This window comes from Anarhichas minor, unplaced genomic scaffold (genome assembly GCF_050575085.1).
Source record: "Anarhichas minor isolate MPS153535 unplaced genomic scaffold, ASM5057508v1 ptg000005l, whole genome shotgun sequence".
NCBI lineage: Eukaryota > Metazoa > Chordata > Actinopteri > Perciformes > Anarhichadidae > Anarhichas > Anarhichas minor.
Genome location: NW_027466451.1, coordinates 4,157,427 through 4,183,018, shown reverse-complemented (window position 1 = coordinate 4,183,018; position 25,592 = coordinate 4,157,427). Strand labels below are relative to the sequence as shown.

General features: G+C 42.4%; 1 protein-coding gene across 1 annotated transcript; it reads right to left on the bottom strand.

The window, feature by feature from the left end:
* Positions 1–596: 596 nt before the first annotated feature.
* On the bottom strand, positions 597–25,534 carry ric8a (RIC8 guanine nucleotide exchange factor A). The gene is made up of 14 exons (XM_076112868.1): positions 25,445–25,534; positions 20,907–20,954; positions 16,305–16,518; positions 8,192–8,319; positions 7,956–8,036; positions 6,736–6,835; positions 6,288–6,469; positions 4,440–4,534; positions 4,193–4,343; positions 2,995–3,090; positions 2,615–2,759; positions 2,069–2,213; positions 983–1,102; positions 597–696 (listed from the first exon to the last, which is right to left on the bottom strand). Exons 1-14 carry the CDS (start codon positions 25,532–25,534, stop codon positions 597–599), a joined length of 1,695 nt encoding a protein of 564 aa, XP_075968983.1.
* Between the last annotated feature and the right edge of the window lie 58 nt (positions 25,535–25,592).

Here is a 25,592-nt window from a genome sequence, read left to right as displayed (position 1 = left end):
TAAAGTAGATTAAAGTAGTGATTACTTTGCAGCATGAAACAATACAGTTTGCAAAACACAAACCCAGATAGTTTGGATTTGATTTGTTGAGGAAACTACATCTGATTCACTGTTACTCAGATAATCCACGGACTGTAAAGTCTAGGGGAGCAGACATCATGTCCCATGAGACAGGAAAGCTGCCAATGACCAGAAGGAGCCTCTTGGAGATTGTTGCTTATTTAAGTTGACTGAGGAACAACGTGGGGGAAATGTTCCTCTTTGTGCACATGTGATGGCCTCGTGTAAAGAGGTGTAGCTATCTGTTTGAATGTTAACCTTTACACGCTCTGGTGTTTCTATAGTGAACTGAGACAAACGTCTGAGAGGAAGGAAACAGATCTACACACTAATGGTACTCATTGAACAGTGTTGATAGTAGTTGACAGGATTGCACATAACGTACTCTATGCTCTGTTCTCACTTTGACTAAACAACGCTCCATAACTCACCATCACAACAACTAACAGCAACGCGTTGGACCGCATGGCGTGAATAAATAACATAACGATGTCGATCTACTCTCACAGGAAGTGAATGTGTTGCCTATGTGTCTGCTAAGCCTCTTCCTCACTGTCTGAGTTAGCTGGCTCCTCTGGAGAAATCTCTCTCATCTTCCCGTCCATACCGAGCTGCATGGGCTGGATCAGATTGTTCCTGCAGGGAGACATGGTTCAAATGTTACTATGAGTGCTGTTCCTGCAGTTTATCAATGGGTATGAATGATTACATAGTTCTGATGGGCAGGTGGCACTTTGCAGTGTATGAATGGGTGAATGATGACATGTAGTGTTATTATTTATTCATTTATAACAAATAAATAAATAAATTGACAAAATGAACACAAGGTGTGTGTGTGTGTGTGTGTGTGTGTGTGTGTGTGTGTGTGTGTGTGTGTGTGTGTGTGTGTGTGTGTGTGTGTGTGTGTCCTGCTTTTATTGACCTTGACAGTCTGTCAAACATGTGGACCAGCTTCATGGCTTCCAGCTCTTTCTGCTCCTCTGTCATTCCCTCCATGGGGTTGGGCTGTTCTTCTTCTACAACTCCTGTTATTGGGTTTATACTAGAGCAGAACAAGAGACAGAGGAAGATCAAAGGGACAGAACAAAGCTTTGTAAATGAAGCAGCTGATGTGCCTCATTAATACACTTTAATTCACTTGTTTATCCTTCAATAGTTAAGGCACAGAGGTCTGTTGCACTGCCTGTTAGGTGGCCATGAAAGGCGGGAGCCATTGAATGCTGACTCCAGGCCGAGACAGTTAACAGTTAAGAGCCTCCAGCGGCCTTTTGGAGTTGTGCCCAGAAGGTCATGGGTGCAACCTGGAGAGGTAGTGGTCTTTTCAGTCTTGGTCAGACCAGAGGGTTCCTGGAGCAGCAGAGGCCTGAAGGACTCTGTAGTCACAGATGCTCCATTATCAAGCTGTCAAACTGTTCAGTTTAACTGGGAAAGCTCTTAATTGGGTTACTGTCAAACCTCGCATTCAGGAAGAACAATGTGAATTCAATTCTGCTTGTGACATATTAGCTATTAATTCTTTAGAGGAAACTGGATAGTCACAGAGTTGTGGAGTCTGAGCTCTGGATTTAGCATTCACTTCACCTTACACGTACATATGGTGCTTTGGTTAGTGACAATAAGATTAGGATACACATGAGTGTCGGGGTGGCTGTGCTCGGCCTTAGAGTTAAGGTAGAACTACTGCTCCTTTGTAGCCAGTTGAGCTGGTTCAGGCCTCTTATCAGGATGCCTCCTGGACTCCTCTTTGTGGAGATACTCATGTTCAAGTAGGGGAGACATGCTGGAGGGGTTATACATCTGTATAGTTATTGAAGACCTTCAGATACTGCAGGAAGATCTGGAGGAGGTCTGAGCTACAGTCACCAGATCCAGATGAGCAGGTGGATGGATCATTGGTTAAACATAAAAACTACAATTGAGTATCCATCAAGTTCATTAGTTAGAGCTACACAATCAGCAGTTAAACACATCAGACAGTGAGTTTCTGTGACACAGTGGGGGTACTGACTGGGCCTTGGCTTCTCTGTACTCCTCTGTGTCAGACTCTTCATCCTCAGAGTAGATCCCAGAGTCTCTGCCCCCCCTCAGCAGTCCTCTGGCAGCCAGAAGACCAGCAGCATTACCGTATCCAGTGTACTTAATGAACCTAGAGACTGGATAGAGCACAGACCATTATGCTACTGTTGATATGGCAGCTTTTGAAGATCAATTCAACAAGCCTTTGGTTGGAGCCATCACCTTAGATCTCTACATCAGCTATCATAATAGTTCAAGACATACTAGCCAAGATATATATCAATGAGCATCTTAAGAAGTGCTCATTTGATGTGAAGAACCTCTTACATTGTGATCTCTGCTCTGTGATTATTATCCCATTGGAACAGGGTTCGTCATATTATCTTTGATCATTTCACCATAGTTACTTTTGAAATAATGTGAATATAATTGATCAATTGAGAAGCTTGATGTCACAGTGAAACATGGGCTTTAAGTCAGTTGTAAAAAAATTGCTATGAATCATTGAAATAAATCAACACGTAGATATTTCCCTCACCACTTTCTTTGCAGAGAACAAAGAGGAACTCAGCAGCACAGTCCTTGACATCAGTGTCGATGCTCGTCATAATACGGACTAGTTTGTTCCTCAGAGCACTGCCCACCTCTGGCTTGTTCGTAACATCACGCAGGGGGGGCAGCACCTACACACACACACACACACACACACACACACACACACACACACACACACACACACACACACACACACACACACACACACACACACACACACACACACACACACACACACACACACACACACACACACACACACACACACACACACACACACACACACACACACACACACACACCTGAGCCATCAAAACACAATACTCATAATTCAAGTCTTCATCGTGGACAGCCAGTATTTACCTTTGACCTGAGGAACTTTCTGGTCTCTCGGTGGATTCGGGCGCTCTCAGTCAGCAGGCTCAGTGATGGGAGAAGGGTTTCCCTGAGCTTACATCCCTGGGAGGCAAGACAACTTCATTAAACAGGAAAAATGATTTCATGATGACTCTTACTAATCAGCTGGACCACAATAGCAAACAAGTCAGTTTCATCAAACATATCCATGTAAAATAGAGAAATATAGTTTTCGATTGTGTGTTATTTGGCGTTAATGTAATGGTAATAATTAGGAATCAGAACATGTGAGTACAATAATTATTTAATAGTGGAAACATCTACGGTTAATCGAATTGTCAAATCCGGACCCGGGTCCGGACCCCGTTGTATCTGGACCTGGAAATAAAACCGATAGATAATAGAGAATTATTACATTTTGACGGAGCACTTCTATTTTAACCGGCGCAGCTTTTCTAGACTTTACTGCATTCGTTCAGAGGTCCAGGAAACACAGAAACCAATTAGATGTGTATTAAATCACATCACGTGATGCTGCTCAGCCAATCAAATACATGTATTCTGATCATTTTTGCCCTTGACTTGAGTGAGATAAACACACACTGGAGAGAGAGCCAACAGTCGGAGATGATGTTCTCCAAGAACAGAAAAGTGATCAGTGAGACCAAAGAGACCAGAGTCTTTAAGAATGGACGGACTCTTATATGTTCATTCTCACCACGGACAGCTTAAAACCATTACGTCTCATGTGTTCAGTTTAAAACCAGTATGTCTCATGTGTTCAGTTCATAACCAGGATGTCTCATGTGTTCAGTTCATAACCAGGATGTCTCATGTGTTCAGTTTAAAACCGTTACGTCTCATGTGTTCAGTTTAAAACCATTACGTCTCATGTGTTCAGTTTAAAACCAGTATGTCTCATGTGTTCAGTTCATAACCAGTATGTCTCATGTGTTCAGTTTAAAACCAGTACGTCTCATGTGTTCAGTTTAAAACCAGTACGTCTCATGTGTTCAGTTTAAAACCTACACCTAGCGACAAAGATTATGCTCCTGCCTTCATTTACCTCCCAGAAAATAAATCTTCCTTTAATCTTGTTCAATCAAAACTTACAACCATGTTTCCTGTAATTAAGGTTATAGTTCATGCCCTTTCAGTATCGTATCGGAGGTACTGAACCCACTCACAGAGAGTCTTGTCTTACCCGGTCAAGTGTTTTCTCCATGAATTCCAGCAGCATGTTGACAGCGTCCATGTTGACCCCCATGTACTCAATGGAGCCTTGTTGCACTTTAGGGATCAACAGTACATCCAAACAGGGCAGAGGGAGGTTGCCTAGCAAGTTAACTGTGTGGCTGAGAAAAAGAGGAGAGAGTTGGGGGGGGCCGCGTCATGTAAGAGCGACGACTGTAACGATCGACTAACAGAAAAACAGACGCGTGTTGTCCTACCTGTGGAACTCCTCAGTACGCTCCTCTCCATCTGCATGGCTCATAAGACAGTGTCTCAGCAGGGCTCCCAGGTGTCTGTACTCTGCTGCCTCTTCCTTTACACACAGATGTTACACACACACATTGTTCACGTGTTCCCAAGAGAACCTTTATCACCTGAACTCAGACACCCCTGAGAGAGCAGCTGAGGCCAGCCTTTGTTTGGTCACTCATTTGGTAGGCTCCCTTTCTTTCCTTTTATAAATATGTTTAAAAGCATGATTTTAAGAGTGAACTTGTAGAAACATGATGTATTCTCTCTAGCTGTGTGAGATAATGTTAAACATGTGTTATCTGCTGGATTCATGTTTGCTGAGGGACTAAAACTTGGAGGGATTGCTTTGGCTCACCAACCAAGAAGAAAGGTATGCTTAAGCAGAACGGAGATGTTTTTTATAAGTTTTTAGTCCCCTGAACACTATATTAACATGGTTCTTATAAATCTAGATTCACCTGCATGTCTTCCACTAGGAGGGGACGGTGTTCCAGTCTAGAAAGGTATTGTTTACTCTTACACTGCATGCTTCATAAAATGTTTGTGTAAAGGTTCCTTTTTGTATATTAATGTGTTATAGTTTTAAACAAAGACACTAGTTTTTCCATACTAGATATGTGCCTTTAACAGATCAATTCAATGGGCCACTTTCTGTATATGTTCTTGTGGGCCTTTGTGCTGTGCTGAAGGGGGACCGAGTGGTAGAGCTGGTATCTTGCATGTGTATCTTAATGTGTGGTTTGAGTCACCTTAGCGTGTAGCGAGTAGGTCCATTTGATCACTGTGAAATGTTCTCTTTTGTTTGTGTGTAACAAGCTGACTAAGGAATTGATTCTTGCTTTGCAGATAATATTCTGGCATGTTCAACACAAACTTGTTTGGCTGAATTGTCTCAAGAAGCAGAACTTTCAGCAACTTTGCTATTCCCTTGACTTTTCATCTAAATCCACGACACCACATGACATCTTTGGGTTGGACTGAAACAATTGGATGGATTGCCATCAAACTTTTTGAAAACATTTAAATGTGTCTCCACATGAACATACTGTACTTTAATGGACCCCCTGACTTTCCTAGATTTATCCAGTACATTTTCTAAAAATCTACTTGATGTATTGGCACAAAACGTGGTTCAGACATTCATGTCCCCCTCAAGATAATCTTCAATTACATTGGTGAGCCTTTGAATTTGTATCAAGCTCCATCATCAGGTAAGGGTTTCAAATTGTCCAATACTTTGGTTTATGTCCAAATACCTGCAAAACTAATGACATTCAAATCAGCCTCACCTACAGTTTTTTCTTTTTCTTGTATAAGTAGCATGTACAGTAAGTAATTAAATGTTACTATACAAGCAGGAACAATTCAGGTGGTGAACTTGCTCAACCTTAGCATTGGGATAAAGCACTACTAGCCTAAATACAGCTGAGGAAAGGTTGGAGACTTTTTGGTGCAACACACATCAGCCACATCTGTAAATCGCATCCGGTGTGTTTTACAGTGAGAAGATACAGTAGCCTGGATGTACCAACACCAGGGGCGAATGTGACAAAATGACTACTTTTCTGGAGATGCAGGGCTAGGCTAGGCTAGGCTGAAATAAGACAGTGGCGTATCCTGAAGAGTTGATACACAAAGTAAACAACAGAAATGAGTCCTTCCGTTTTAACATACAGTAAGTGGATTTTAAATGACGTGAAAAGTCATTGGATTCAATGACTTGATAACACAATTCACAATTATTGGTATAATATTGATTACAACAGGCCAAACTATACGAAGAAAAAACAAACTCCCCCAACATGCTTCAGTACCTCGTCGACCTTGCACCTGGATGTGTCAAATGTGATATTGAAGAGTATTTTCAGTATTTCCATGGTTAGCTCTGTCTGCTGCCGGCTCAGTGGGGGCAGTTGTTCCCCCACCTCTAACCCTGCCCTGGCCGTCTCCAATGTATCCGGCCAACACAGACCCAGTGTGGCATCCAACTGGTTGCCTAGGACACACACAGGACAGAAGTTATCAGCTAATGCTCTTTAACTCGGTAAATTTGTACCTTCTTGTGAATGCATGTCTACTTTTGTTTGATTATTTTTCACATGTGTTGTTATAGATTTATCATGAGTTGTTGGACTTCAGATCATCATAGGTGTTACAGAACCGTCGTGAGCAGGACGGTGAGTTGCTTCTCAGCATTGGTTGGAGGGCAGACGTCGGTTTCCCAGGTCAGTAGTTACACTGGTCTCACATGAAATGGGTTACCTAGCAGACTGATGCCGTGAAGCTCCTGAACCAGCTGCGCCCTGACGTCCATTCTCAGGGCAGTCAGCAGGAAGGTGATGCGCAGGTCAAAGAAACGCACCTGGACAGAGAGCAGATGCATGGAGACTTGTTTCCTCTATCTGCTGATTCCTCTTCAGAGCTTTACTGGATATCGAACCTCAATAACTATTTGGTATGTGTTGCACCGAAATCTATAGAGTACCAACAGCAGGCACTGGATGTCTGTATTTCCAGTTATTCTCATTTGCTGACTATATCTTTTGAGGCAAAGGAGTTGACACATCATTAAATATGAAAACATTCAAGAAGTTTGGCGGATTTTGTTAAATGAAAAGGTTTGAAAAAACAAACATGACCATGTCCTTCAACTGTAATGTATCAAAAAACATATTTTTGAGTATTTTAACCAAAATGTGTCGTATTGGCACCTGTGCTGAAAAGTGTAACCCAATCTCCTAAGAATTATGTTTGTATTTAACTAATTTGCAATAGCAAAGATACATATGCAGTTTTTATGGTTACGTTTAGGCAAATCAAACTCTTGGTTTATAAAGACAAAAAAAACAATGGTAAAATATTGGAAAACTTAAGACTGAGACAGGACCAGGTGGCGACCTCTGGTTCTTTAAAGTGAAGCCAAAGCTTCATGTGTTAAAGCTGCATTCCACCAGGGGGCGACTCCTCTGGTTGTATAGAAGTTTATGAGAAAATGACTCTACTTCTCTCTTGATTTATTACCTCAGGAAACATTGTAAACATGAGTTTATGGTCTCAATCTCTAGTTTCAAGTCTTCTTCATTACAGCATGATGTTCATTTAGTACATTATGGTCCATTCAGAGTCAAACAGACCATAAAGCAGGGGATACTTTAGGGCGGGGCTACACGGTGATTGACAGGTCTCTACCAGAGACTTATTTCTACGTCACTCCTCCGCAGTCCAAATATGGTCACTTCCCTTCACTAGTTGCAAAAGAATGGCGAAAGTGCAGAACTCGAGCCTTCCAAAACGTAGTCACCAAACCAATGGGTGACGTTACGACGACTAGGTCCCCTTCTTATATGCAGTCTATGGACATGACGTATTTGCTTATTCAATATGTCCCCAAACTGCAATCTTCCCCTAACCTTTGTCAGGTTAACTTTGACACTACTATTTAGACTCCCACATTAAAGCATCTATCTAACTGATGTCCATACCTCATGGATCCAGGTGGGATCATGGCACTGCTTCAGCCTCTCTGCCACACCCTTTATCAGCTGTAGATCTGCTGCTACTGCCTGCAATCCATCCATCCATCCATCCATTCATTCATCCATCCATTCATCCATCCATCCAAAGATACATTTTAGAAAATTAGCACCAACCAAAGTACATTTAATAATCTGAGGAATTCCTGTCAACGTAGGTATGAGTAGACACACAGCAGACTGACCTGTCCTGTCTCGTTGTGTAGCAGGATGTTAGAGATGGACTTGAGAGACTCAACAATCAATTCCTGGTCAGAGTTTTCTGAAGGACGGGAGGCTTCCTCTGCTGCCTCTTCCCCCTCTCCTTCCTCACCTTCCACTAGGAAGAGAGAGAATGGCAAAGTCAAGCAGCACATATAACCTTTATGTAGACAGCCTTTGGGTTAAGGGTCTTGCCCAAGGACACATCCAGGAGGAGCCGGGGACCAAACAGCCAATCTTCTGATTGAGGGACGACCCGCTCTACCTTTGGAGCCACAGTTGCCCCGTGACGTAACGTATCACAGCCACATGAAGCTCTAGTGTGGGTTCAGTCAGGAAGACTATACTCTTCATGCCTAAGCCCGTAGTTTATTTCCCATACATCTGCCAATCACTCCTCATGCATGCAGATTGATTATTTCCTTGCTGTTGTTGTTCAGGGCTGTAAATCATGTCAGCTGTTTAGATCAGCTGGTCTCTCTAGTCAATAGCACAACAACACAATGACATCGTTGGCCTATCATCTTGCTGCTGTCTCATTTAAATATGATGGTCTCTCTACCTTCATGCTGCTGTTACGCAACCTCCATGACGTTCAGGTTGCTGTTACTCGTGCTCTCCATCAGCCCGGTGTCTGCGTGTTTTCATTACGATCCGACGCGATCGGAAAACGTCCACATACCTGTTTCCAGTCTCGTTTTTAGGAGCAAGCCGACGTTCAGTTTCTCAGCAGAGAAAGCATCTTCCTCCTCTCGGGTCCCTGCCGGGAATCTCACCGGTTACTCCGGGTCACGCTGTGCAGGTAACAACCTGTTCGGCACCACGCATTCTCCGGCTAAATCCAGCAAACGAACCATGCACACCACAGGGCCGAAAATCCTTAAACTCATACCGGCGTCCCTCAGAGCCGGCTCCCCGTGGCTCCTCGTGGCTCCTCGTGGCTGCAGCTCCACGCGCTCCGCATTCATTCACTTCAAGCCGCTCAACAATCAAGGTAAAGACGTTAATCAGCCGGTCGTAACCGGACCGTCTTCTCAATCTGATAGATCTGGTCAGGCTGCTTCATCAGTAGTTGTAGGTGCTGTCCAAACCGTGACATTGTTTCAGTCTCTTGGCGTTCCCCTGTTCAACGGAAGAACTATTACCGTAAATTCGGTAATAGTGGCGGGCCTCAATGAACCTACCTTTACCACAACGGGATCTATAAGGCTCATCTTAAAGCGGGGATATTAGAGAAACACACAGCTAGGACATATTTAACTCCTCTGTGTCCTAAGAGTATTAGATATGCAGCGTTGCAGGCTCACTAGGTGGAACTTGAAGACATTGTCATGGTAAAAAATTAACAACTTGCAAGGTTCTCAGTACCTTAGTGTAGCCGTCTCCATCCTGAGGCACTTATGTTAAGTAACTACAAGTACAGTTGTTGGGGACTTTTTAAACACCGTGAAGTTTGTTATGGTTGTTTCATGGTTACATTTTCAATCAAGCAAAGGGAGGACTTAATGCAAAAAATGACATCGAGAAAAACTCCATTAAACAGAGAGGATTCTGAGGATTCTGGCTTTCAAAATGAAGCCAAAACTGCTGTATTTGGATGTAATGAACACCATTAGTGATATGCAAGTGAAATGTATAGTTTGGTACATGAGAAAATTTTGGAGACCTCGAACTCTGTACTAAAACCTCTCTAATTTTGTTCTGCTTCACTTTATCAAAGTCAAACTTTGCAGAGAGACTGTTCACATATTGTGCTATGATTTGGGAGAGGTTTAGACCTGCAGCTGCATTATTCCAAAGAGATAATCATCCTGTAAGGGCTTCTTTCATTTTTTAGGCGAACCTGAAACTTTTTAATTTGTGCTGTGTGCCATCTTCATTTACTCTTTATCAGTAACATATATACTGATATCTACACATCTGAACAAATCTCACAAGTGTTCCCAAAATTATTCAAATAGACCTTGTGGTTGCTGAGATATACTCTTTTTAGTATGGTCAGTATAGTCAGTTTTTAAAAGCCTATCTGCTACATTTTCATTGCTTCCGTAATTGCTAATGTAACCCTCTGATCCAGAGACTGTTTTAATAATACTTATTGAATATGCAAATTACGTAGCCAATCACGGACTGCGCGCTGTCATAAATATCCGGGGTAGACAGCTCACTTCCTGTTTACATTGGGTGCCGCCAGACAGCAACTAAACAGCAGCGACAGCGATCTGCGTCATAACTAGACCGTGTGGGTTCTCGCACTAATTCTGCAGTCAACCGTGAGTAGTAAAGAGACTGAATTTAATTTCCAGCTGGCCTAGCATTTAGCTAGCTCCCGCTAGCTTAGCGTTTAGCGGTTAGCATAGCTGGGCTGAATAAATTATTATTTGATTGTAGAGAGTTTTTATTTTAGCCTTGTAATTATTTTGGGTTGTTTCTTTTTGTTTAAGCGATTCATTCTGTACAGTTGTTAAAACTAAAAAACTGTTAATGATTCAAAGTGACATATGTCTTAATATGATGTACAATATGACAGATATTTGTATTTATACTTTAAAGGTTCATGTTCATTTATTATTCCTTGCGACCTTTTTTAGGTCATGTTTTTTTGTGAATGAGGGTTCCGGATCATCCGGAGCACCTGTAAAAAGTTTGGATGGCGAGCTACAAGATGGAGATTTCCTTGGACCCCAATTCCCCTTCCTTTCCACAAGAACTGTGGTAGGATCGAACGCAAAGATCTCAATGAACTGAACTGAGATTTATGAACTCTATGAGGAATGAACTCAACTGAGACATACGAACTGTATGATGAATGAACTGAACTGAAACTTATGAACTGTATGAGGAATTAACTGAACTGACACTTATGAACTTGTTTATTTTTTGTATCTTTTGTTTGGAAAATAATCACAATACAACGCTTGGTTAAACTTATCTGTGACTCTTGGTGGTTCCTTTAAAACAATTGGGCTCCGTAGATGAGCCTAGTATCTAGAAACATTACAACTGGTCCTTAAATTCCTTTTTACTATAAAAGAAGATCGCACATGTTACAAAAGTGGCGAGCTAGCCAGGAGCCCAATATGTGTGGAACCATTATATTGTGGTCTTGATAAGTTTGTGCTAAGTGATTATTGGTTACCAAGATGGATTACATTCAGCAGTCAGGGGTGGATGTAACAAGGTCTATGATTATTAGTGGTGTTACCAATACAGAAACAGATGAGGAAATTGTTGAGTGTCTAAAACGATATGGGTCTATTAAGAAAATTATTCCAATTGATGATTCCAGCAGTACATATCACAAAAACCTTTAATGGATATCCTGGAAGTGGAGGGGGCTAATGGTCAAGCTGTGCCCTATATGGGTTACATTGAGCTTGATGTCACTTTTCCACCTGAGTTCCTTGGTACATCAGTTGATGTACATACTCTTGCTTTGGTGGTGCCTGATGTTAGGACATCGCAGTCTCCTGTGCTTATTGGCACTAACACACTTGATGTCCTTTATGAGAAATACGTGGAAGACAACCTATCGGTTAATCACCCGCTTCCTTATGGATACAGAGCAGTGTTGAACATTCTGGAATTCAGACACTTAACAGTCATCATGGCATTATCTGGATGCATGGGAAAACCTCTCAAACTATTCCGGCAGGAAGAACTGTTGTTGTTTGAAGGGATTGCAGCTACACACTCTTGACAGTCAGAAAGAGATGTCATTATTGAGCATCCATCCTCCTTCCCCTTGCCTGGTGGATTGATGGTCAAGTCATGTCTTGTTGACTTTCCCAGGTGTCAGCCATGTCAAGTGCCGGTTGTCATAACCAATGAATCTGATCATGACATCATCATCCCTGCTAGATCTGCTATTGCAGAGATGAGTGCAATTCAGACTATAATTTCCAAGGAACAATTGGTTACTAACCCAGTTAATTCAGATCATACATCCCCAAAGCCACAGATGAGTTTCAACTTTGGCGACTCACCACTCTCAGCTGAATGGAAAGATCGCATTACAACAACACTCAACAGTATTCCAGAAGTTTTTGCAAAACATGATATTGATTTCGGCAGAACTGATAAAGTGACTCACCACATCAAACTTACAGATGAAACCCCGTTCAAGCACAGACCAAGACCTATTCATCCCCAAGACATTGACGCTGTCCGTAAACATCTTCAAGAACTCCTTGAATCCGGAGTGATTCGCGAATCTGAATCTCCCTTTGCATCACCTATCGTGGTGGTGAAGAAAAAGAACGGCAGTGTGCGACTTTGTATAGATTACCAGAAACTGAACTTGCAAACCATCAAAGATGCTTATGCTCTACCTAAGCTGGAGGACACTTTCACAGCACTATCTGGATCCAAGTCGTTCTCAGTACTCGACCTAAAATCTGGTTACTATCAAATTGAAATGGAGGAAGCAGACAAACCTAAAACTGCCTTTGTATGTCCCTTAGGATTCTGGGAATTTAATCGCATGCCACAGGGAATAACTAATGCACCGAGCACTTTCCAACGTCTTATGGAGAAATGCATGGGAGAAATGAACCTGAAGGAAGTCCTTGTCTTCATTGATGACTTGATTATTTTTGCACCCACCTTAGAAGAACATGAAGCAAGGCTAATGAAAGTGCTGGATCGGCTAAAGGAGTTTGGCCTAAAACTGTCTTTGGAGAAGTGCATATTCTTCCAACCATCGGTTCGTTACCTTGGACATGTGGTTTCCCGAAATGGTGTGGAAACTGATCCGGAAAAGAGTGCTACCCTCACGACATGGCCAGTACCTAAAACCTTGAAAGAACCGAGGTCGTTTCTTGGCTTTGCTGGGTACTATAGAAGGTTTGTAAAGGATTTTTCTGGTATTGTAAAACCTCTTCATAACCTTACCTCTGGGTATCCACCAACACAGAAGAAATTGAACCCAACCATAAAACCAGGACAATACTTAAACCCCAAAGAGCTGTTTGGTGGTCGATGGACATCTGCTTGTCAACAGGCGTTTGAAGCCATAATTCAGAAACTCACTACTGCACCAATTCTCGCTTTTGCTGATCCTCAAAAGTCTTACCTCCTGCATACGGATGCCAGCTCCACTGGTCTTGGAGCTGTGTTATATTAAGAACAAGATGGAAAAGACAGTCATTGCTTATGCGAGCAGAGGGCTATCTCGCAGCGAATCCCGTTATCCTGCTCATAAGCTTGAATTCCTTGCACTTAAATGGTTGGTGACAGAAAAGTTCAATGACTATTTGTATGGAAATCATTTCACAGTGGTAACCGACAACAACCCACTTACGTACCTCCTGACATCTGCCAAACTGGATGCAACCAGTTACAGGTGGCTTGCTGCACTATCCACTTTTTCCTTTAAAATACTGTATCGTGCTGGCAAGCAAAGTGCCAATGCAGATGGCCTCTCTCGCAGACCTCATGGTGATCTGGCGGATGATCCTAAATCTAAGAAAGAGAGAGCGAATTGGGAAATTCGTCCAACATCATCTATCTGACCCTGCTGTAGTCTCTATAGATCAACATACCATTCAGGCTATCTGTGACAGACAGCTCATTTATAGTGCAACTATAGATTCTCATAACGAAAAGCTTGCCCTTGTTCAGTCACTTTCCAATTCCATTGATTCACTTCCTGACAGTTTTGTGAATGACAGTCAGTTTGGAACCTCCATCATGCCTCCACTTACAGCAGCTGAGATGGCTGTAAAACAGCAGGCAGACCAAACCATCAGACATGTCATATCCCAATTGGAGGATGGAAAGACACCACCTCCTATGTTGAGAAATGAACTTCCTGATCTGCCTCTCCTTCAAGAATTAAAACGGTTGGAGCTCCAGAACAACATTCTTGTTAGGAAGAGGCAAATAGGATCTCAATGCACTTATCAACTTGTCCTGCCAGAGGAATTGCGACACCAAGTACTGACCAGTCTACATGATCATTTGGGTCACATGGGAATCGAAAGAACACTGGATCTGGTTCGAACCAGATTCTATTGGCCAAGAATGTCTGCAGAAGTTTACAAAAAGATAAAAACTTGTGAAAGGTGTGTCAAAAGGAAATCCCTACCTGAAAAAGCCGCACCCCTTGTAAAGATAAAAACAACAAGACCTCTGGAACTTGTTTGCATGGATTTCTTATCACGAACCAGACAGAAGCAGAATAAAGGACATTCTTGTAATCACAGATCATTTCACAAAGTATGCAGTGGCCATTCCCACACCCAATCAAAAGGCCAAGACAGTCGCAAAATGTCTATGGGACAACTTTCTCATTCACTATGGAATCCCGGAAAAACTTCACAGTGATCAAGGACCAGACTTTGAGTCACGGACTATAAAGGAACTATGTGAAATGGCTGGAATTCATAAAATAAGGACTACTCCATACCACCCGATAGGAAACCCAGTTGAGCGGTTCAATCGTACACTGTTGGACATGCTTGGAACCCTAACTGATCAGGACAAAACTCACTGGAAGGATTTTGTGAAACCACTTGTACATGCCTACAATTGCACCAAAAATGATGTCACAGGATTCTCTCCTTACAAACTCATGTTTGGACGCCAACCACGACTGCCAGTTGACCTAGCTTTTGGACTACCTGTCCATACTCAACATACATCCCATTCACAGTATGTTCAAGATCTTAAGTGTCATCTGAAAGAGAGCTACAGAATTGCAACAGAAAATGCTGAAAAAGTCATGTAAAGAAACAAGGCCAGATTCGACAGACATGTCACGGCCTCTGAATTAGCTATGGGAGATCGTGTGTTGGTCAGGAATGTTCGTCTCAGAGGCAAACACAAACTTGCTGACAAATGGGAATCTGAGGCCTACATTGTTGTAAAGAGAGCTGGTAATCTTCCGGTCTACACAGTCAGACCTGAAAATAGAGCCAGTCCTCTACGAACACTACACAGGGATCTTCTGCTACCTTGTGGATACTTGACTGCCCCAAAATGTACTATATCTGTAAAACAAACCCCCAAACCAAAACTTCGCTCAAATCATGATCCTCCTGACGATCATATAGATATGACCACATTCTCAGATGAAGAAGAACTAACTCCGAACCACTAGTATAGTGGGCCACCCAGCTCAGAACTTGCCAGATTCACAACCGGCATTCCAACAGATTATGTTATGGCCCCTTCCAACACAGTCCCTACAACCTTAGAGACCCCACAACGAACAGCCGCTGATGATCCAAACCAAGGGAAGGTTACTCAGCAGCTGGCTGACTTACCTGATGCAGCCAACAGCCCAGAGGGCTCAGTCGCAACAGGAGACACAGAACCCGAATTAATAACCAATGATGCTGCAGATGAAACAGCGTATTATCCTACAGACAATGATTCAAACCTTTCCCTCGACGACAATCTCGAGTTTCCTCTAAGACGTTCGACTAGAACCAGGAAACCACCAGAGCGACTTCAGTATACAAAACTTGGACACCCGGCATTGAATACTATTCAGTCACTGTTACATGAGTTAACTAATGCATTTACATATCCTCTAACAGCTACCGAGGGTCCCTCCTGTGTTACACTAACAGTATTGTTTTCAAACAAATGACGTCATGTATATCGAAGTAGTATCAGATCCATCACATTGCTAATTCTCAGGTCACTGCTGACCTCTTTTGGTTAAATCCATTCAATGTCCTACGAGTGATGTATGATTCATTAGAAGGGGCAGGTAATGGAGACTTCCTGCTTCATCTCTTAGCAGTACGCACCAACTCACTGACCGCAGAAGACCGCAAAATCCGCAGCCATTCAAGTACAGCTCGGTAAGTTATACTTTCTTTTGGGGGGGAACATATCGCTGTGTTACCCTTCTCACTTTTGGGGATTCATATTGTTGCCACTCAGGGCAATCACAACTCGATCACAAATCTCCTCGTCGTGTTCAAACGTGAGTTTTAAAAAGACTTTTGATTGGTGCATTAATGTGATTCTTTTGCTCCTTTAGTGTCATGGGATTAAGGGGAGTTTCCTGGGAGAAGCCACAAAACAGGAGCACCAGGACAGAAGCCTTTGGATCTAAAACCTGGGAGAGTTGGCAGGAATTACCTTGGCCTTCCACCGGCTGGCTGCGGGCAGGTGTGGCAGTACTGACCACGGCAATGCCGGCGTAGCGGGCGAGAGTGGACATGGCAGAGCGGCTGATGAAGGGCTCCAGGCAGTGTTTGTCTCTGGACAGGATTCGAACCGTTTCTAGACAGGCCAGCTGACAGGAGGGCTGCAGCTCGCTGTCCAGGAAACCGAGGACCAATCCACCCAGAAGCTGCATCACACAACAGAAGACAAGATTTACATCTCATAGGTAGATATGAATAACCTCATTTGGAAGTTGAGTCACTTCTGAATACTTAGTTGTTGAAATTCAAATACCCCTGTTCTGAAATATTTTACTTTGAAAACCATATCAAATCTGATATGTTGATGATATGTTGAACAATGTTCACTGTTGATTGTTGTTGATTGTTGTTAAATGTTTGCACCTCCCGTCATGTCAAATTCCTTGTATGTTCAACATACCATGGCAATAAACGATTCTGATTCTGATATTTCTTCATTTGAGTTAACTTTAATAAAGTTACTTCCTCATTTAAACTGTTGCTGTGTGGACATCTGGGCATAATATAAAAACTATAATTTTACAACTTAAAGATGCTAAATGCCAAATTCAGAGCATATCTATTGCCTCCACACGGCTCTCAACATGCCGATGGCTGAGCTAACCGTATATAGACGATGGTAACACTGCTGACAGAGCTAACGTTGTTAGCCATGGGGAGCCGGAGGGTGAGCTTTACGCTTCCACGACGACAGTCGGAGGCGGCGTTATCAGCTTTAACAGCCGGATGAGCGCAATGCAGAGCTAAAGAGTGGGGCACGCTCACATGCACGCTCACATGCACGAACATGGACTTAAGTATTCTGTAGGGATTCACTTTCACAATTAGGTATTCATTTTAGATTCAAATCCATTTATACTTTCGGTTTATTTAATAATAGAAACGCAAGGATGATTATATGTAGCATACATAATTGTAGCATTACCATACAAGATAATGAATGACAAATACACCAGGTCACAGCTAGACTGTAAAGGACCACTCAACAGTACATTCCACTGGACAATATCACCACGATACTGTCAAAGCTAAGAAAAAGGAAACGGCAGTTTCATACATCACATAAACTGAAAACTTCCACTCATAAAAGCAGAATTTAAGCTGCTGCCAGTGTCACCATTTCTCCGCAACTAAATATGTTTCATGCTGAAGATGCTCTTTGAAAGGAAATAAGGAGGTTTAACCAAGAACCTTGTGAATTTTCCTGTTTTAGTAAATACAGTAGTGATCCTTGACGGTCAAGTAGAGATGTGCCGATACCAAGTACCAATACCAGTGTAACTACTACATGTATATATATGTATATTTATAATGATATATATATATATAATTTCACCACCGCCCCAAACAATAACCGTCAATAATTCTAAATGGTACCGTTATACTTTATAGTCACCTATGGTCGTTATTTATATAAAAAGACAATTCAAATGATTAGTAAATAAACCTTGTATTTAAATGTATACAAACAGAACATTCACTCTGTAATATCTATTCTATAGTGCTGTGAAAACATCCCCTTCAAACAACTCCATTCAAGTTTTTACAAGATTACACTTAAACATATGATCAAGATCTAATTTACCTTCCATGAACGCATCATAATGTAACTCAATGCATCCATGAACGCATCATAATGTAACTCAATGCATCCATGAACGCATCATAATGTAACTCAATGCATCCATGAACGCATCATAATGTAACTCAATGCATCCTCACGTTAGCTGCGTTATGTAGCACAGCAGGACTGTGCTGCTAACGGTTATTAGTTAATAGCTAGCTCTCCTACTGCTGGTTTCAACACAGATTAGTTATTCAATATGTAGCATTATCAGAAAACAATAGGGTGTCCGAGTGTTTAACCACAGGTGTATTGTACTAGTTTGCACATGTGCAGTACGGATGAGGCAGGATGTACAGGTCGGGTAGTGAGTGACACATGTTGTAGTTGTTCCTACAGCTGATAAATGATAACGTGATATCAGATCGGGTATCGACTCGCACACTCGCCGATACCCGATCCAGGCTGTATCAGAGGTGTTTCTGACACTGGTACTGTACTGTAAGGGGCTGAGGGGCAGGGTAATTAGAGGCACCTACACTCCTGACAGAGGGCTCCACCCACTCCCAGAGGACAGCATTGGGATCAGGTGTGTGAAGAGACATACCTGGAGCCGAGTCTATCGCCCCTAGACCTCCAGGGTGTTGGATGTAGTTGAAACCGGTAAGTCGGCTTGTGGCCCTGCTGAGATAGTTTTGATTTTTCGTAATCGGGTTCTTGACAGAGCTCCATTTTCTGTTTTGTTTGTGAGACTTTGAGTTTGCTTAATTAAAGATCCTGGTAACAGCTGATCTGACTCTGTCCTTGATTGGTGTCTCACAACATTCATCAGGAGAGTTTGTTCCCACCGTTCTTCTCTTCTCCTGTGTCGGTCCCTGAGGTCCGACTCCTCCATCTGCTCCTATCCAGCTCCCTTGACTTACTGGTTATTAGAAGACCAACGTAGAGCACATATGTTGAGAAAAGATTAGCTTGAACTGACTTACTTATTCTTATTATAGTTTTTTAAAATATATATTACAAAAACCTCAGGATGTGCCCTGAACCATTTGTCAAGCCAAGGGGCAGATCCGGGACTCAATCGCAGATACAGACACAAGAGACGATGTGAAGTTTAAACTTAGGGATCCTTTACTGAAGAAAAGGTCAAAAACAAACTCAAAGCGACTCCAATGGAGCAGGCAAAAATATCCAAAAACAAAAAAAAGGCAAATCAGGAGAAAACTCTGGAGCACGGCGCGCACACGAGGGCGACACAATAAAGGAACAGCCAGGGAACGAACAAGGACGATCTGACAACCAGAACAGGGAAAGCAGGGGAGTATATATGTGTGGGGTGATGAGGAGATTGAAGGCAGCTGGGTGGACTGGGCAGGTGAGTAGGATGAGTGCAATCAGGGGAAACACACACACACACACACACACACAGAGACATGAGGAAGCTAACGGGATGTTACACCATTATTGTCCCAGTAGTTTTCGTTATCTGGAGAAAACCAAAGATTGTTTTCTCTACTCAATCATAATGATGATTAGAGATCAGGAGTACAATACCAGCATGCATGGATGACTGCGGTCAAGCCGTCACTCGCATCTCTGTGGTCAAATGGTCTGACGCTGAAGTTGTAGTGCATCCACATTCTCCCACTCATAGTAAATGTATTCAATCGGCCCAGATTGAACTGACCACAGACTGTAAAGAAGTCTCTATATAACAGGTATAATATAAAGGCACTGTCCTACAAACAGTCAATGGAGATTTTAGGATTTTGGTATCTGAAGCGTTCTGGTTCCCATTTTTAGTCTGACTAGATTTGACTAATCACGTTTGCTTTGGTTGAATGCAGGTAAACAGTCCATGTGGAAAGCATTGGTATGACTATGATTTATATTTCTATGAGTTTAAAATGAGCTTGTTAACTGGTTACTTGTGAAACAACCCAGTCGTACACGTCGTCTTTCAACTCCTTTTCAACCCCAATCTGAAGTTGCTAATTGCTCTGGGCAGTTCCAGAGTTGTCCTTCCACTAACTAGCTGTCAGCTCCATGGAGACTTTTCAAACGTTAACATTCAAAATATGTCCCAGCTTAGTAGTCTGAACGTACAGACGGTTGTGAATCCATGTCTGTCCAAAATGTCATCTCTTCATAACTTTATCCCATTAGACTTTTGTCTGAAATTGTCACAATTAGCATATGAATTTTTGAGTTATGGCCATAAACATATTTTGTGAGGTCATAGTGATCTTTGACCACCAAATTCTAATCAGTTCATCCTCGAGTCCAAGTGGACGTTTGTGCCAAAATAAATTCCGTAGAAGGCGGACAACCCAAAAACATGCTGTTGTCTTAAGTTGTAGATAAAGTGGAAGAAGCATAACACAATGCTCATTGCTTATTCATTAATTTCATAACTTCCCTCCCCAAAGCACCGGGCATGCACACACGTGTTCTTTTACTGGTGACTTCTGTGTTAATATAGATGTACACATCTAGATCTTACACATTTTAAGATTTAAGAAATAAAGCTTGACATGTGTCCTAAAAACATTATGTTTCTCTGTTTGATATCTAGAGCATTAATAGAGCATCAAACAACTATTTTCTATTCAAAGATGTAGTGGAGTAATGTCTATCTAGGTATAGAATACGGTGTGTGTTGTTATACTAGCTTCTCCTTGCTTTGTTGGAATATCCGACCCGTCATGCTCTCTTTTAGTGCATGTTAGCATGCCCCACTAGCTAGCTGCGCTCATACAGCGGTGCCCGATGACTGAAGGTGTGGGCGGGGAGGGTTCGCCGCCACCCTCGGGTTAACATTGTTGCTGCTGTTCGCAGTGTTGGGCAACAGATATGCTCTGAATTTGGAATCAAGCACTTTTGAGGAATCTTTAAGAGAAAGGCATCTTAACAACACAGATCATTTACATCAACAGTCAATGAGCAGTACTCGGTGTTCAGATGGAATACCTCTCTGTCCCGCTCGTCGTCCTTGCTGAACGTAAAGCAGTGGTTCATCTGAAGGAAGAAGAAGCAGAGGGTGCAAATAAAGGTGTGAGATAAAGAAGAGCAAAGCAGAAGAAACAGTAAGGACGGGGAAGAGGAAGAAGAAAGAGATAAATGTTGAAGATGTGAGAGCACAGACAGGTTGGTTTGCTTTGGTGCTGCACAGCCTCTAACGGAGGATGTTGGACTGCATACACAGCTCATCTCTTACCAACAGAGTTACTGTCTTTAACTATGTCCACCATGTTTCCCAGACAGTGTAACACAACTCTGACACAGACAGGAAAGACAACTTGACACAGTAACACTTTGCCTCAATCGATTTCCACTGGAATGTTTACATGAAACTTTTTAATAAAACTATAGTACTCGCTGTATTCCTTTCTAGTTTGTGTGTTTGGCAGCACAGAATACGCTGAAAACACGACATTCTTATAAAGTCTTGGTGAACAAACAGTCGTACACATCCAGCAGACACAGAGCAACACCAGCCTTCATTCAGTGTAGTGTTTGTGTCCACCTGATGAATGGAAGTCCAATATTCACTCGACTTTTGCTTTCCTTTAGCTGATTCTGATTCCACCAGCTCCTGAGGGAACTATCCGTCTCTTTAGCGGCTCAAAGCTCCAACAGTGTCTGTCTGAGGTTTGCTGCTGAGCAGGTAGTGCACAGTCGCTTCATCATAAGACGTCTGCCTGCTGAAGAACAGTGAGCTAAAAGAGGCTAGAAAGCTGTGCAGAGCAGAGGTAGAGATAATTCTCCATATGCGGTCATCTGATCCGTTGATGAAGTATGAAGTGCTGTCATGGCTGTGGGCTAAGAGCCTTCATGGAATCCATTACAACCATGACACGTACACACCTGTCCGGAGTATCCTGCTTATACTGTACCAAATGCCAACAACATGCCTTTTAAATATCAGCTCATTTAAGCAACTCATTTTGATCTCACTTCTCTGTTTTAAAGATCATGAAATGAAGTTCTTGTCGGTTGCATTGCATGGCAGGTTTTGAAAAAACAAAAAAACAGGAAAAAAATAACCATTTACTGTTAATGTCCCACTCGCTTCTACAGTACTTTTTACAGTACGTTTTCAGTTTTCAGCTATTATTTTCTGTTGGTGTCACCTACCTTTGTCTCTGGCTTCAGATACTTTACTTCCTGTCTGACAGTGTGCCCGCCCTGCTTGTATTCACCTGACCCTCGTTATCACATTCCTTTACTTGTGCCTCTGATGTGTGTGAGCCAGTTCATCTCTTCTGTTTTAGTGAACGTTCCAGTCTTTCTGTCCCGCTGGTTTCAGACCAGTCTTCAGTACTTTGGCTTAGATCTTGTTCTAACAGTTGTTGGATACCTTTGTCTGTTTGTAGACTGCCTCGTCATGTACCAAACCCTTGCTATTAAGTAATTCTACCTGCTCTGTGTTTGACTCTTGCATCGAGTCCATTGTCTGTTTGTAACAGACTTGATGTTTTTTGCTATCAATCTCAAAAATGGTGGAAAGTGCTGCATTCTAATACACAAAAATATAAAAACTTTAGCGCTATTTTAACCTAACCTGTGATTTCCACATCTCTTTGTTGTCTTTACCTGCAGTTTAACATTGGCCCTACAAACAAACAAGTTATACTGTCCGATCACTGAAAGTTAAGCCACACCCTCCAGCCAACAGAAGCCAGAATTCTTAGTGCCCACAATATAAATAAAAAATATTTTATTGGAAAAATAAGAAAACTGAAGCCAGCGAGCACCCCGCTACGGAGGAAATGCACCTGGAGGGGTTCCTCCCACAGAATGCTGGACCGGCTAGATCGCGTGGATACTTTTTACTTTTAACGGGAAACACTAATTGTCTTTTACTAACAATAATCGGTTGTAATGCTGGTGTCATCAACAATTCTTGATAACTCGTCCCCAATACATTACATTACAGTCATTTAGCAGACGCTTTCATCCACAGCGACCTACAATTCAGATTCTATCACATACACACCGTAGGCACAGGAAGGGAGCACTTTTGGGGTTAAGTGTCTTGCTCAAGGACACATCGACATGCGACTAGCGGAGCCTGAGCTGGGGATCGAACCGCCGCTCCTCTGATTGAAGGACGGCCCTGCTCTCCACTTAGCCACAGTCGCCCAATACAAAGCAGGTGTTAATCAAAGAGTCTCCATCCATAGCTATAGAATCAAGGACAAGGACTTGTGCATTCACTCAGTGTGTGTTTTATGTTTGCCTTCTGATGTCAGGACTGTTTCTTACCAATTAAGAAATAATTTGGACGCATTTATGCCGTCACGTTCTTGTAAAGAAGAGGTAACACAGAGCAGGCCAACAGCACAGTGAGGCAGGTATTTACCAGAGACCTTGGGCCAGAGTCTCCCGCAGCACTAAGCTCCTCATCTCTTAAGGGCTTTAGAAGAGCAGGATCTGACCGGGGGCCGTGGGAGGCTGTATTTCTGTATCGGAGAATCTAATCCAATTGCCTTCAAGATCAACTCCCACACAGCTGACGAGGCTGAGAGAAGCCTCCAGCAATGTTCACCTCCGGCTTCAGCAGCGTGTTGGGGAGGTCAGGTGGCATTTACACAAGTCAAGATTGAGAGCTCTATTTCTGTGAAGATCACAGCTAAGTGCACCTTTCATCCTCAGAGGACACTTCTTGAGAGCAGAAGATGACTCTTTATGCATTGAAGTCAACTCATGAGACATATTGAAGATGATTGTCCTCACAATGATCAGTACAATAACCATCTGCAGTTAAATACCACCATTCTATCAAAGTATAATTCAAATGTGGTCGAGTTTTTCTAAATAATGTATCATTTTATTTCTGAAGTCATTTGTAGAGTTTACTTGTAAACATTGTTGATGCCTCTTTAATCTTCATACTGCGACATAAACGTGATCCTGGTAATAATCCACAAATTCATTTTACACTTTGTCCCACCATGTTGCTCATCACAGCCACATGTTTATCTGTTATGTTATTATCAATTCATATCTCCGGGCGGCGCTTGTTTAAAAGGAAAGGACGCCCCGGTTACCAGATGTGATGGAACCACCAGGGGACGCCCGGCAGGAGCCGACGGTCCTAATGGAGTCATTAGAGTTATTAGAGGGACAAGTTTTAATTGATTATAATTGTTCACTGTATGAACTGTTTCCGGTGTCCGTCTCCAACACACCTGTTGATCACACTGCAGCAGAAGTGATGCTGTTGAGAGGCTCAAAACAGGAGGGTACCAGTTCTGAAAGGGAGACAACGTTTTAGGGCCAAACCAGGCCAAAAGGGAATAATGTATTTCAAAAGTTACATAGTATTCAAGGTTAAAACTGTTTAAGGTTTTAAGGTTAATTGTATGATTTTTGAAGCCTCGGATTCGGTGATTTCGCCATCGCCATCTTGGCAACCAATGAACAGAAGTTACTCTATTTGGATTGAGGAGGAGTGACGTAGAGACGCCGTATACGTCTCTGGTAGAGACCTGTCAATCACTGTGTAGCCCCGCCCTAAAGCGTCCCCTGCTTTATGGTCTGTTTGACTCTAAATGGACCATAATGTACTAAATGAACATCATGCTGTATTGAAGAAGACTTGAAACTAGAGATTGAGACCATAAACTCATGTTTACAATGTTTACTGAGGTAATAAATCAAGAGAGAAGTAGAGTCATTTTCTCATAGACTTCTATACAACCAGAGGAGTCGCCCCCTGGTGGACACTAGAGAGAACGCAAGTTTTAAGACACTTCCACATGGCTTCACTCGGCAGAACCGGAGGTTGCCGCCTGGTTTGTACCAGTTATGACACATAAGAGAACATAAACAGGCCAGGTTGGATTCAATGTGAAATCCCTCCCATCAAATCGTATCTATGTAGTGTTACTCTGTCAACGTTAACAACCCCAAGCAGCATTTGTATTTAAATACTCAAACAGGTCCAACACCCACTCACTCACACATTCTGAGATATTAGTTATTATTATATTATCATATTGAGTATGCACATCTCAAACGTATGCACACATACTGTATTTTTACAGCTTCTTCAGATCAGAAACAAATTAATATGATCAATAAAAGTATTATATAGATGGGTATTTCGTATTTGATTTATAATCCAGAAGGATGCTAATGCTGCTCTGCTGCTACAGCGTTACGACATAACATCAGAGTGTGTTCACAGCTTGTTCTGCTGCCTCCAAGTGGACAAATAATGAATACAACTGTTTGGTGTCAGAAACACTTCCGTTTCTGTTTAAAATCTTCAGTACAGTTGTGTGAGTAATATTTTGAAATGTATGGGCACATTGTGTCACATTTGACAGCCAATAAATATATTTTAACTAAATGTGACGCAATGAAGACCTTGTTGATGATAACCATGTGATTTGGAGAAATGACCAGTGGGCCCTAATGAGGATGACGTCATCATACCGGTATTAGTAGCTGAGCTGCAGCTCTTCGCGCTAAACACTGATGATAACCTCCGTGTTTACCTCCGTGTTGTAGCTCTGGAGAGCCGCTAGAGCAGCGTCCTGCTCTCCCGTCTCCATCTGCTCTATGGTGCCTTTTAAATCCATGTTCATCGCCGTTAAGATAGCAGCAGCTTCCTCCTGAGTCCTCCGTGCGTGTGTGTGTGTGTGT